General features: G+C 39.0%; 1 protein-coding gene across 2 annotated transcripts; it reads left to right on the forward strand.

Annotated features, from left to right (window-relative positions):
- Positions 1-177: 177 nt before the first annotated feature.
- On the forward strand, positions 178-12,165 carry fam221a (family with sequence similarity 221 member A). Of its 2 annotated transcripts, none has more exons than XM_084919216.1 (7): positions 178-380; positions 571-744; positions 820-1,010; positions 1,116-1,189; positions 1,315-1,447; positions 1,992-6,432; positions 9,585-12,165. In XM_084919216.1, exons 1-6 carry the CDS (start codon positions 316-318, stop codon positions 2,093-2,095), a joined length of 741 nt encoding a protein of 246 aa, XP_084775342.1. In that variant the 5' UTR covers positions 178-315; the 3' UTR covers positions 2,096-6,432; positions 9,585-12,165. The 2 variants fall into 2 exon arrangements, with proteins under 2 accessions (XP_084775342.1, XP_084775343.1); XM_084919217.1 differs by having other exon boundaries at positions 1,992-6,428.
- The last annotated feature ends 1,817 nt before the right edge of the window (positions 12,166-13,982 follow it).

Consider the following 13,982-nt stretch of genomic DNA (forward strand, 5'->3'; position numbering starts at 1 on the left):
GGTGTATCGCCTCTAACCAAATATTTTATTGAATTATTTTCGTTTATCTACGAGTATTATTTAAGGTGAAACCTTTAAGTAACAATAAGTTTATTCCGTAAAAAAAAATCATACGGCATATTGTAACGTTCACGACGATAGCATGCCACAAATCCGTCATTGCTTTGTGTGTGCGTGTGTGTGTGTAGTTCACCCTGCGCCCGTTAGAGGGAAATCTAAAACCATCTCCATGGCAATTTTAAAACTGGTTGTAAACACAAAGAGTAGCTACTGTGCGAGGAGCGAGCTACAGCTACAAGTTAAACCTCTAACAACATGGAGAAAATAGATCTCGATCAATCCGCTTTAAAAGCAGTTGATGACTACTGGGAATACAGAAGGTTTGTTTGGCGAGTGTCTTTTGACTGATGGTTTTGGTTTTTCAGTCACCGTCACGTGACAGCTTTTGCCAAAGTTAACATAGCGACCATGCTATTACAATTAGATAAGCTCGTATTATAGGAAAGCAAGGAATATAAATAGATTTAACTGTATGTAATATTATTCCTATTGGTGGTTCGTCTTCTGAAGGATTGTGGGTGATGATGATGGAGAAAAGCTCTTCACTCCAGAGCAATATGAGGAATACAGGAAGAAGATGTTTTCTCAGCGACTTAAAAACCGGTTATATGTGAGCTATGGAGTGGCTGGGGGTATTGACTGTAAGCTGATTGGCCCAGAAACACAGTGCTTCTGTGCACATAGGTAACACATTCCTTTATAACTCACACACAGACATCCTTCTCTCTTGCACATGCTCAGTAATGAAATGTAATCCAGGTACAAGCAACATAAAACAGACTGGGAAGTGGTTCCCTCTGAGCGACCCCTGGCCTTACCATGCAGAGTCAAGGGATGCTGCTGTCCTGCCTACGAGTACGTTCCTCGGCTTGGACCGAACCCCGTGCGCTGCAGGTGTAAACACTTACCTCAACATCACAGTGAAGCAGCAGGCCACTTGTGCAAGTCTTGTGAGTCTGAAATCACTACATTTTAAAACTGTATTAGAGGTTTACTCCACTCAGTGTGAACTCCAGCACCTATGTGGACTCTTGTTCTGCTGACTTTTTTATCAGGCAGTTCCTGTTCTGGATTCCAGAGTCCCTACACCTGTGGGTGTGGCCAGCCCAGCTCTGAACACCAGACTCTGGTAAGACAACTCAAACATCAAACATGTTTTCTTCTTGTAAAAGAAGCAGATGCTAGATCTAGATTTCTATTACTCTGCATAATTTCAAATAAAACTTTATTGTGTTTGCTCTATCTTCTTGGCAGGTTGAGACAAAACTGGAGAGGGAGGCACGGGGTCAGCCTGTGGGCAGGGATGTCCCTTATGCTGCCATGGGTGGGCTGACAGGGTTCAGCTCCTTGATTGATGGTTACCTAGCTTTGGAAATCAGTGGCTCGGGTAAGACTATAACTGCATATAACCTTTTTGTCTTTCTTCCAAGGGAAGCAAAAGTAGAGATCCGTTTTTACACATGTATGGTTTAACACCAACACCCTATAAGCACTAAGACCATTAAACCCCTTTTTTTTAAAAATCTCAGGCTCTTTGAATTATAGAGTGATCCAGCCTTTGCTAGGGTGTTTTTGGATGCATTCAACTGTATGTACTGTTAGTTCCATTAAAGCACATAGGAGGGCAGCAAAGTGCAGTGGAGTGTCAGTGTTGAAATGATGAAACCTGCAGTGCTGCGATTTGTTCATGAAAAGTGAAAAGTGTAGAGTAAAGACTGTGTGTGGTTATCATCTCGATTTGTCCCAGACTAGATTTGGAGTACAGCTGTGTGGACACAAAAATATATGTCTTTCTTTTGATTATAGTACAGTGTGTAAAAAGATTCAAACTTTATGCAGTGGACTGATTGCTCCATAATTTTGCTTATATTTTGCAATGACACCTCCTTCCATACATGATTTCCATAATCTCTGCTGTATTTTTTTTTTAGATCAAGAAAGCCTTCAGCAGAGCTGCTCAGCATTAAAGGCCAACCCAACATCAGCTAAAGCATCAAGGTTTGCTCTCTGTAAGAGAGGGACCAACAAACAATAAAATACAACATTGGTTTGTGTGTATCCATAGGATAATGAATATGAAATACTCAATGCATACATATTTGGACAATGCTGAAATTGTTGTCATTTTTGGGAGATTTTAGATAAAAGAAAAAAGCTTTAATTCAAGGGTTTAACAAAAGTCCTGCATTGACTGATTAAGATATATAGCCGTATAACTAAATGGGGGTGTGGTGATATGCGAATTGTATGTGGATTGCAGGCAGCGAGTAAGCATTGTAAGAATTACAGCTATTTTTATACACTATCCCCCATTTACAGAGGCGTAATTGGATAAACCAGCATAATTTGAAATAGGTTATTTTTAATACTTCTGTGAAAATCCTGTGCAGTCAGTGACTGCCTGAAGTCTAGAACCCATGGAGATCATCAAATGCTCTTTTTCCTGCATGAGATGCTCAGCGACCTTCTGTTGCTGCTTTCGGGTGTATGTGCTTTGAGTTTGGTCTTCAGAAACTATAAAACACACTCTGTTGGGCTCAGATTGGATGACTGGCTTAGTCATTGAAGAATATCCCATTTCTGTGCATTGTGAAACTCTTCGGTTGCTCTTGCAGTATTCTTTGGGTCATTATCCATTTGCACTTTGACATGGTGTTCCAGTTTTGCAGTATTTGGCTGCATCTGTGCACACAGTATAGTCCTGTAGAAAGCTACCTTAAGCTGCAGTCTTATTCACAAGAGGTCGCCACAGGGGTAGCTCGCATGTTTGATTTGGCAGATTTTTTATCGTAGGTTGGCCTTCCTGATGTAACCCCAAAGGGATTAGTGTCTCCCCTTGGGATCGAACCAGAGATTTCCCGCTTATTAGGTGAATGTGTAAACCGCTTAGATTAATGAATCCACAGGCTATGTTTGCAGCCTGCACTCTGCATACTATCTGCATACAGTCACACCCCCATTTCTCTGCATATACTATGGCTGTAATTCACAATCAGTTGATGCGCTACTTTTGTTAAACCCCCTGAATTAAAAATCTGAAACTTCGAAAATCTGCACTTCAATCACATGTTGATTGTTTGATTTAAAATCTACCATGTGTGCAGAATAGGGGTGGGTTTTGATAATCGATTCATCGATTAAAATCGATTCTGGCTTGGATAACGTGATATCGATTCATTAAAATCCTGAATCGATTTTTTAATATAAATTTATTTTGCCCGAAATGCCAGAATCTCAGTTTTGACAACCACCAAACAGCTAAAACAGTAAATGAGAGCAGGTACACGGATTCTGCACAAAGACGTAAACACAAAGCGCGGACCCGCCGACGGATTAGAATCAGTGAGATGTCGCCTTTCTCACCTGACGGCACGGACACAGTCAGGGCTAAAAGCCGACAGCTCGCTGATTCTGATGTTTCGGCGGTCCGAGCTTTGTGTTTACACCCTTTTTGTGCTGATTCTAGAGCTGTTAGTTTGATCTCTCTCCAAACAATATTGACTGAACCAGCAGCAAAAGAAGATCCAAACTACGCTTCACATAAACATCGTCATGAATTCCCTCTGACTTTTGCTGTTTTGCTTCCACCACGATAAAATCACACTTCATGCACAGCTCTCTCTCTCTCTCTCTCTCTCTCTGTATACTTCAAGAACAGTTTCCCGTCTAAAAATCTGTTTTCTTCATTATTCGCTTGCTTGTTACGCACAAGTCTACCGTTGTTTACAGGCTGTTGGCTGCTGTTTTTTTCCCTTTTACTTACTTCCGAAAAGAAAACCTAATTTCTGCCGTTCAATGGGCTACTGAACAAATTTAAATTTTTTAAAATTATGCAAAACACTCAGCCATGTCTCTAATAAAACCGCTGCAACTTCAGAGGTAATGTTCATATGTTGATTAATGGTTTTCTTTCGTTTTTGATGTACTGCAGAATATTTTTATAAAATCCCAGGCCAGGAAATGTTTTTCTGTGTTTTATCTTCAGCTATTTTGACACAAGGGCATCTGCTGTGATGCTCACACCTTTGATAAAGTCTTGCGAGTGTCAGCTTCCTTTTTATAGATACAAAGATATGTTAATGTACTGATCTGAATTCTAATATTTCTGACTGTCTGAGGCAAAATTTCCCAGATTCAAATCGAATTGAATTGAATCGAATTGAATCGAATTGAATTGAATCGTGGATCAAATCGATTCGGGACCTTGTGAATCGGAATCGAATCGATTCTAGAAATCAGTGACGATACCCAGCCCTAGTGCAGAAGCAAGACTAAGGTTAAAAAAAAAAAATGTCTTTGGACTGCAACTGTACGCCTTTTTCAGAGTTGAAGAACAAGCAGCTTGGTTCAAAGTGAAATCATTTCAGCTTTCACTGAAAAGTATGTCTTTGTCAGTGTCGTGACAAAGTGATATAATCAGCTGTCAGCAAAAGCTGTGACTAAATCCCACCATGCAACTGAACAATTACTGACAATACAGTATATCGGTTCAGTCAAAGAGCTGAGTGGGGGAACCACTGGCAGCATTATTACGATGATCCAGATTTTGACACACTGTTTTTGTGAACTTTTAAGAAGACGAAACAATGCTTTATCAAGTAGATGTTGTCTGTTTTATAATGCTGTTTGTGCTGCCATGATGCACAAACCAAGGTCCTCTTTATTTGGCGTCTCTGCTGAAACTCACAAGTGTGACTATGATGGTAAAAATTAAGATATGATGTATAATAATGGATTGCATTTATATAGCGCTTTTCGAGACCCTCAAAGCGCTTTACAATTCCACTATTCATTCACTCACTGGTGGAGGCAAGCTACAGTTGTAGCCACAGCTGCCCTGGGGCAGACTGACAGAAGCGAGGCTGCCATATCAGCCCCTCTGGCCATCGCCAGTAGACGGTAGGTGAAGTGCCTTGCTCAAGGACACAATGACCGAGACGGTCCGAGCCCGGCAACCTTCCGATTACAAGACGAACTCTTGAGCCACGATCGCCCTGAATGCACTGCTCATTCAGGAAGGGTGTGACCCAGGGTTTTGTTGCATTGACAGATGTCACTAAAATGCATCATGTGCAAGTGTTCATGAAGTTACTGTCCTGAAAAAAGGAAACGTGTGTGTGTATCTGTGTGTAGTTCACCCTTCGCCCGTGTGTGTCTTTTCAAAACAGGGCTGTGCAGAACAAGCAGATTGTGGGTTGCAAATTTTAATTTCAGTTACAGTTTAAGCTTCTTATGATTGTTAAAACAAGATAATCAAGATAAGACAATCATTGGGCCACATTCTGTTTTGCATTAATTCTCTCATATTTCCTCTCATTTGTAGATCCCATTGCTTTAATTTTGCCACAGACTCACTCCCCACCATGATGTGGAAAAGTGTATTTGATTTCAAAATTATTTATTTAGTCATCTTCAGTTGAATTATTATTAAAGTTATTTAAACTCAAATTAATCCAAAGGTCAACCTTTTTAAAGTATATAAGACTACAATTTTCCTAAAGTCTGTGTGTAATTGTATTAAACAACTGGCAAAATAAATGCTATTAAGTTTTGTTTTGTTTTTTCCATAATCAAGCAGCCCTGGCAGCTTTCTCAAGAGCCACTCATCATCTACACGAGTGAGAGACTGAAGACATTTGTAACAGCAAACCAAAGATGAAAAATACAAGACTAAATTAAAACCTGCTCAGCTATCATTTTGAGTTTTACTCAATCACCATCATAACATTTTTCTAAGATTTGGAACCTGTTCACCAGCTATCTTTTTTCCTAAACTTTTCCACCCATCTATCTTCTTCCAGTTATCCTATTCAGGGTCATGGGGGCCTATAACCTATGCCAGCTGTCATAAGAGGAAAGGAAGGATGCACCCTGGACAGGTCGCTGATCTATCACAGGGCCAACAAGTTGAGGGTTACGACCATTCTTGCTCACATTCACATCTACAGCCAATTTATAGTCATGTGAAAAAGAAAGTTTTCTCATGGGTGGTTCTTCTTTGTTTGAAGAATTTAAGGTCATTGTTTTCTGTGTGTCTTGATTGCTCTCTTACATTGTGCCTTACAATGTTGCTTCAGCTCAAGGAGGTTTATGGGCATTTGTATATACATAGTTCTTTCAAGGTCCATAGCATTTCACTCAGGTTCAGACCTGAACTTTTTACTGGACTACTGCAGGATCTTGACTTTTTTTTCCCATTCATTCTGTTGTAGATTTGCAGCTGCACTTGGGATCATTGTCCATTTTCTTTAGCTATGGCCTTTTTAGTATACAGAGGAGTTCATGGTCGACTCAGGGATAACAAGCTGCGAAGGTCCCGTGGCTGCAAAACAAGCCAAAGTCATCATCCCTCCACCACTGTGCTGACAGTAGGTGTGTTTGTTTTTCTCCAAAGAGACACAAAGGCCAAAGATTATTGTCACAAATGTTAGCATCTAATTGAGACCTGTAGAGTCTGAGCTCAAGCACTTGGATTTTCTTTTACAATTTTTCTGAACGTTGCATGGTTGGACCTTGGGGTGAATTTCCTGGGATGTTCAGTTCTAGGAAGATTGGAAGTTATATTGAATGTTTTCCACTTCCAGAAATATATTTTCTATGAACTAGTGGTCCTTAAAGTTTAATTCCTAAAATTCTTATGGCAATGAATAGTCACTCTAACATTTATTTATTAAACTGGTCAGTTTACGCATGTGAGCCATTTATGACTGACGTTTTCTTGTTGTGAAGAAGCCACCCACTCAACACATCACTAAAATAACAGCAGAACCACGGCGCTACGTGCTCACTGATGAGCGCAGTTTTTAATTTGCAGATAGATGTACTGTCTCCGATTGATTAATCCCATTCCTCACGGTAGATCAGGAATGATGAGAGTTGATTTAATCCATCCAGTGAATGACGATAGAAGCGGGTCATGTATTCTTCACTGACAGCCTACTTTCAAACGTCTTCAACCTAGAAACACAATTAATGAGGCTCCAAATGAGGATTTACTCCCACACAGATGTTCCTACTCTGATGATCGCAAGTCAAACTGGATCAGCATCCACATTGGCAGTGCCCAGTGAATTTCAAGTCACCTGTGTTGTAATGTTGGCATTACCTAAGGGAACTCGGCATGTGTTTGTGCGAGTTAGTGAGTTGAGCAGGTGGTCGTGGGGGAAAGGACATTGGTCTGTGCTCGAAGGACGACATGGATGCACCTGGGTCTCAGCAGGCGAGTGTTTAAAAAGGAACCAAGAGGAATCTGAAATCTCAAAGCTGAAACTTCAGATTCAGAGTATCCACAATGCCCATGGTATCAGGCTAAATAAAGCATGCATGCAACCAATCACAGCTGTTTACACACTTCAAAATATTAATCGTGTTTCTCCTTTGCTACTTAGAAGAGAATCAAGCATTCTTAGAAAAACTTAACCTATTTACACTGTTTGCTTATCGCAGAGTGGGATGGGGTGAGGCAGAGCAAGAGGTGAAAAACCTATTAATTTAAGCGGTAAAGGCCTGACGAATTAGTCTGGCACAATTACTATTTAGTGTAATTGCCTTTCCATAGCAACCCCGTTAAGGAGGCCACAGGTAATTTAGTTCAGAAACCTGTTGAGGGGAATGACTACTACACTTGACTCATCCCCATGGAAACCACGCCCTGCTTGACTGACAGATTCGACGCAACAAATCAAGAGACAAGAACGGAAGATTAAATTGGCAATTACTGCGCAAGAAGACACTTAATTACCCGTGTGACAGTTATTGTAAACAAATACTGAATTAACTGGAGGTAAAGAACTCTTCCTGCAATTTCCCCACAGACAGAGGGGTAAAAAATATTCATGCAGAGGCACAGAGAAACACAACAGATAGGTTCTGACACATCATTAAAAAAAAACACTTACATGCTAAGTTAGAATCTAGGGATACAATTTTGAAGAGAATTCCCAAAATGATGCTAAGAACTCAGAGAGTGTCTATTATAACCACTTTACAGAGGATGAAAGGAGGAAGACAGCCTATATGTTTGTGTGTACTGCTATTTATTAGCTAAAATCATGGCTTTGTGACATAATAAATTGAATGAATGCATGTGTATATCCATGGTTGCGTCTTGGCTCTTCCTGTGTTGACTTTCAGAAAAAGCAGAGGTGACCACAGGTAATAAAAGCAACAAATACTGTCAAGATCTGGCTGAGAAACTGCAGGATGTAAGGGCACACCTATACATTAGCATCTTGGCAATCATAGTAATTAGCATGCTGGCACGAATGACCTGCTTTATTACCTGTTTTACTTTACATTTACTCAATGAATATCACATCATGTTGTGGAAGATTTTAAACTAGTGATTGGAACTATAAACTCATTACGAGATACTTACTGAACACAAATCAAATGAGCAGTAACGTGATTTTCTCATAGACTTCCACATAACCAGGATTTTTGTAACAGAAGAGTTGCCCCCTGCTGGCCATTAGTAAAAATGCAGGTTTAAAGCGTTTTCAAAGTGGCTTCATGTTACAGACCAGGGGCTACTTTTACCTTTCACACACAGTTTATGGTTTTGTAACTATACTGGCCTTCTGGCTTTGAGGCTAACCACCACACCATTGTGCTGCCCAAGACTGAAGAGGAAAATGCTAAATCATAACACAAGTATTTCAATTTCAGTTTGTTTATTTATTTAAAAGGTACAGTGCAGTTCACTTCCAATACAGAGCATGAAAATGATTTTCATTTGTTCCACTTTTACATCCACAATGCACAAACAAGATTTACAGTGTTCAATTACATATTAAATATATTTATGGGCGACCGTGGCTTAGGGGGTTGGGAAGCGTATCTATAACCGGAAGGTCGCCAGTTCGATCCCCGGGCTCTCTGTCCTGGTCGTTGTGTCCTTGGGCAAGACACTTTACCTTACTGGTGTTGGCCAGAGGGGCCGATGGCGTAATATGACAGCCTCGCTTCTTCTGTAACTGTGGCTACAACTGTAGCTTGCCTCCACCAGTGAGTGAATGAATAGTGGCATTGTAAAGCGCTATATAAATCCAATCCATTATTATATAATTTTAAATAATATATAATTCATGAGTAAATGATTAACATAATGGTCCTCCTTATCTAGCATGTGACAATTTACTCACCAAATCTAATGGTTGGAATGTCCTATAATGTGAGAGTCCAATTTATTGTAGACCTATTACTACACAAACATACAGTATTGTTACTATGATATTATGTTTATGGATATCTAGTGAGATCTATAGTTCCCTAGTTTACCATTTTAGTTATTCATTAATAATCTGATTACTAAATTATTTTTTAACATCTTCAACCCAAGACTTTCAGTGTGGCAGGCCAGTCTTTTTCCATGAATCCTCTCCTGATTACCAAAAGAATCTGAAGAGCTTTTTTCTGTTCTTACTTGAAGAAAACAGAGTAATGTGTAAGAGGAATGAAAAAAAAATCAGAATTTCATGAATCTAAGGCATAGATGTGTGTGTGTTTCCTCTCTTTTGTGGTAGAAACAATGGGAAATTGACTTCATAGATGCTGTGCTTCGATCTCCTCCTGTGTCGACAGACTCGGGAGGGGGGTGGCGAGTGAGGTGAGAGAAATGGATTTTGCTTTTTCGTAAGACACTGTGATAACAGAGACAAAGGTATTGTATAGCTAATGATTGTTTGGCTAGCACGTGCTTAAACACAAGCAGCTACACACACCCACACACTCATTCATAAATATATGAACACTGATGGAGTTCATATGAGTTTAAACAAATACACAACGTAGCCAGTGATAGAGACGAATTAGTGTTACTAGTGTTGCTGTTATTGATTCAACCTAGCAATGAGGCACTTATAAACGCTAGGATACCATGAAAGCTATAAGTCAATGATAAAGGACAGTAGGGTTTCCACAATTTGTTTTTCAGTAACAATGTGAAGTAACAGGAGGCCCAAAATATAAAATATCTAAAATTATAGCTGTCAAGGCAGGACAGAGCCTAAGGTTTGTTGTAGACTCACTCTTGTCCTTTCTCTTGAGTGAGAGTTTCCACAAAACTGTAGCTCTTTTTTCTTTTAAAGTCAGGTAAATTATACACACACAAAAAGAAAATCCATTGACTTTACACTGTTTGTGTTTATATAGCACTTAATAAAAGTAAATAAAAGTTACAAAGTGCCTAATAATAATAAAAGCAACAAACATGCATTTTTAAAGTTCAGATTTGAAAGAGGTTACAGATTTTGCCCACCTGAGATCTGCCTCCAGAATATTCCACATCTGTGGGGCCTGAACTTCAAATGCTCCAAGACTTTTAGTTGGGACCAGTGCAGGTTCATGTCAGCATCTCACAGATATAGGCTGGAGTCTGAACCTGTAGCACTTAAAAAAACAGCAGTAAAATCTTGAAATCAATTCTAAAACTAACAGTTAACTAATAAAGGGCTGCACGGACTGATGTAATGTAGTTACTCCTTTTGCTGCATGTTAAAAGCCTAGCAGCAGATTTTGACAACTTAACTGATGCCTATATATATATGAATTTATTTATTTTAAAGGGACAGTGTAAAGTAAATATGCCAGAAAAGCCAAAAACCTACTTTTCGTCTGTACTCCCTGGCAGGTCAGACAAAAACAATAATAAATTTAATAAAGCATCAGGTAATGTACAACAATTTGGTCCAAAAACCAAATACATATTTACAACAGTATAAAATTACAGCATGAAATTTCATAGTACAATAAGAAAACACAAAACAACAAGGAAATATAAAAAAATAAAAACATTAAAGACAGCATATATTAGCATGCAATTAACGATCACAAATCTAAAATCTGTGTCAGATGATTGAATCTAGTCTTAATTTTAAAGCTAGTACGCAGAGAATACATTTCAATTTTGGGAAATGTCCCATTTATCCTCAGATCTCTCAGTTAAGTATAGGGTTGCCTTGCATCAGCTAATTAGCTTAGCATAAAAACTAGGAAGACTGGTAAACACCTATCTGACACGCTGATGAATTACTAGTGATTGTATTTTCTCTTGTAAAATGTTTCTTGACCTTGTTATTGGTGTGAATCCACCCTTTTTGACCATTTGTAATCATCTTAAACAGCCAATGTAACAACTATGTTAAACATTAGCTGTACACTGGCTAGCAACAAGTGCAGTGACCCTCTCTGTGGGCCTGTGCTTGTGTGTTTGTGCTCAGCTCAACCTCTGCATGTACAGTAAAACACTCTTTAATTAAATAAATGAGATATAATGGGTTAATTAGTGAGCTTTAGTGGATTTGCTGCCTTTGAACAGAGACTAAGCTAAGCTAACCAGCCTAGCTTTACATGGATTTACATTTAATAGACAGCTGTGGGAGCTTCCTATTTAAGAAGCAACAAAGGAAACAAGCATGTTTCCCGCAGCAGTTCATTTTAAAGCACATTACACGTTTGCCATTATCAGAGGTCAAAACATTTAGCCTAGATGAGAATAATATCTCCCTTGTCTCAAGACTTACCGTAGCCCAATTTTAAGCCTCTTAAAGTGCAGTACTATTTTGTATCATTAATCCTAAGTATGAATAAATTATGCAAGAAACAGCACTTAAACTCAAACATCTTTATAAGCAGTTTTAATTATAATATTGCACTTGTTGTAAAAAATTCCCACTGTTTTAGTGTGAACATCTGTATTCACAGTAGCCTAACCATGCATTATGCTACCCTAATAATAACATTAAATCTGCAGATGCTTTTAATGTACAAAATAAGTATCGGGGCATAGTCAGTGGCTGATTCACAGTGAATGTGAACGTCATGAATGCAGCACATTCTCTTGATGCTTTCAAATGCCTACTAATGCATTGTTTACACACTATTACCAGGCGTCTTCTATATGGTATCTAATAAGTTGGTAAAATATTTTAACATATATTTACAGCTACAGTATAATAAATGGATGGAAAAGTACTGTCAATGTATTCAGTAGACATACTAATATGTTAAATAGTTATGATTTGGAAATTGTGACGTCATTCATTTGATTGTGTGTCTTGTGTTTAAATACATACGTTTTAAAAGAATTAAAAGAATCAATTTTAATTGTTGTTTAAGGTTATTTTTTGTCACTCTGCCACTCAAAAAAAAATTAAAACCTCGCCAAAATGACTCAGATAAATTCAATTCAATGTGACAGCAGACATAACAGTGACGCACACAGACTGCCGTGGTCTTACACAGGTCGTAACATTTATTAAACTAAAGTTTAGGGCCCTTTGACGTGTTACAGGTTTCATCAGGTTTCCTAATATAAAAGCTCAGGACTCCCACCTGCACACCTGAGCCGAACCAACCTGTCACAGCTTGCTGGCGTGACCTTCTGTTCATCTGTCTCTCAAAAGACCTTATATGATGCTTCTCTTGACATGACACTGGTGCTGCTTTCACCCCAGAAGCAGATGAGACACACTTGCAAACACCCATACAGATACAGACGCATACTCACACAGATCAGAGGAGACAGCAAGGAGCGCTGACAGACAAGGTTAAGACAGGTAAATTAAAATTAGTGAAAGCAGTTTGACTCTTAAAGCAGTGGGTGTTTAATAAGGAGAAGAAGAAATGAATAAACAGAAGAAGAAATGAATGTTTCCTCTATGAGGGTTGTCAGTATTGTATTTTCTGTGATCTGAAAGTAGAGGAGAAGCTTAGGTTTCTTTGAGATGTTGCATAATTGCCTACAAAGACTGTCAGTTAATGTCAAAGCCAAGACAAAGAAGAACCATTGGGGATATGCTTCTATGAAGTTTGTTCAGCAGAAATCTTTCTGTAAAACTATTGTTAACTTAAATGTCACCTAATGTAAGTCAATTGTTATTATGATGAAGCAGAGCTATACAAGCAACAATCAGACTTTGTTAAACTCGCTAATCCAGTGCCTTGGTTTATTTAATCGATGACAAACCACAATCCTCTGCAATGGCGCTCAAATCACCTTCAGTTTGCAGCTAAACCGGGAGCTGCCGTGCCCTATCTAAGTAATAGTAGTGCTTGCTTACCACAAGTCACCGTTGCACAATAGTGTAGTCAAAAGCAGCAATTTAGATGTCAGAGTTGTATGTAAAAATGCCGTTATAGCCAAAGAAAGCACAAAGCTGCAATGGGATTTGGCCTGTTTGCATGCAACTGCCTGACAGAGACGACACACATAGCCTGCTTGTCACTGTTTCCTCGTGCGCTCGTACACACTGTAAATTTGAAAAGTGTCATTCAGAGCAGCCGAAAATTGCGAGCCTTTTCATCTCTACAAATCCCGGGAGAGAACTTATTGTACAAACCAGGAGGCTGATGAGAGGAGGAGAAAACAAATTTGCATTTAAACAGCTTGCTCTCTGAAGGAGTCGGTCTCCACAGAGCCGATTTCTGATAATGCCAGCTCTTCATTAAATTATTTTCTGCAGCGGTTACCTTAAAGGTGCTGCATTGATACATCATTGTTAACTTAATTGCAGGTATTTTTTTAATTTGTCTAATTAGCCAGCATAACTGGGACTGTATTAGGCTGATTGGTAGCCATCTTTCTAAATGCACTGATATTATTAGTGCTGATGCTAACATAAATGAATGATCACATTTCCCCTGAACTCTCTTAGCCCTGTCACTTAACCATTTTTCTCCCCCTGAGTTTGAAGAACGGTGCCCTCGTCCTCTTCCTTTTCCTCTTTTGTGATGTACAGAAATTCACCAGATTTCCTCCAATATCTGACCTGGTTGTCAGAGCTTTTTTAATTATAGATCATGATGTAAATATTTAATGAACAGAACACTGGATGAGACTGTTATAACCCCAAGCACAGACTAATCCTCTGTATGTGCAGTAAGAAAGAAGCCGCAAATAAGCAAAGATGTCACTGGCAAAA

Source organism: Perissodus microlepis, chromosome 22 (assembly GCF_051167445.1).
Source record: "Perissodus microlepis isolate ML-2025 ecotype Zambia chromosome 22, ASM5116744v1, whole genome shotgun sequence".
NCBI lineage: Eukaryota > Metazoa > Chordata > Actinopteri > Cichliformes > Cichlidae > Perissodus > Perissodus microlepis.

What these genes read in the sequence shown, in the direction of transcription:
- fam221a (XM_084919216.1), top strand. Translation starts at nt 316, where the DNA reads ATGGAGAAAATAGATCTCGATCAATCCGCTTTAAAAGCAGTTGATGAC. An exon ending in CAGTGCTTCTGTGCACATAG is followed by an intron (nt 745 to 819) that starts GTAACACATTCC and finishes AATGTAATCCAG; the next exon opens with GTACAAGCAACATAAAACAG. An exon ending in AGGCCACTTGTGCAAGTCTT is followed by an intron (nt 1,011 to 1,115) that starts GTGAGTCTGAAA and finishes CTTTTTTATCAG; the next exon opens with GCAGTTCCTGTTCTGGATTC.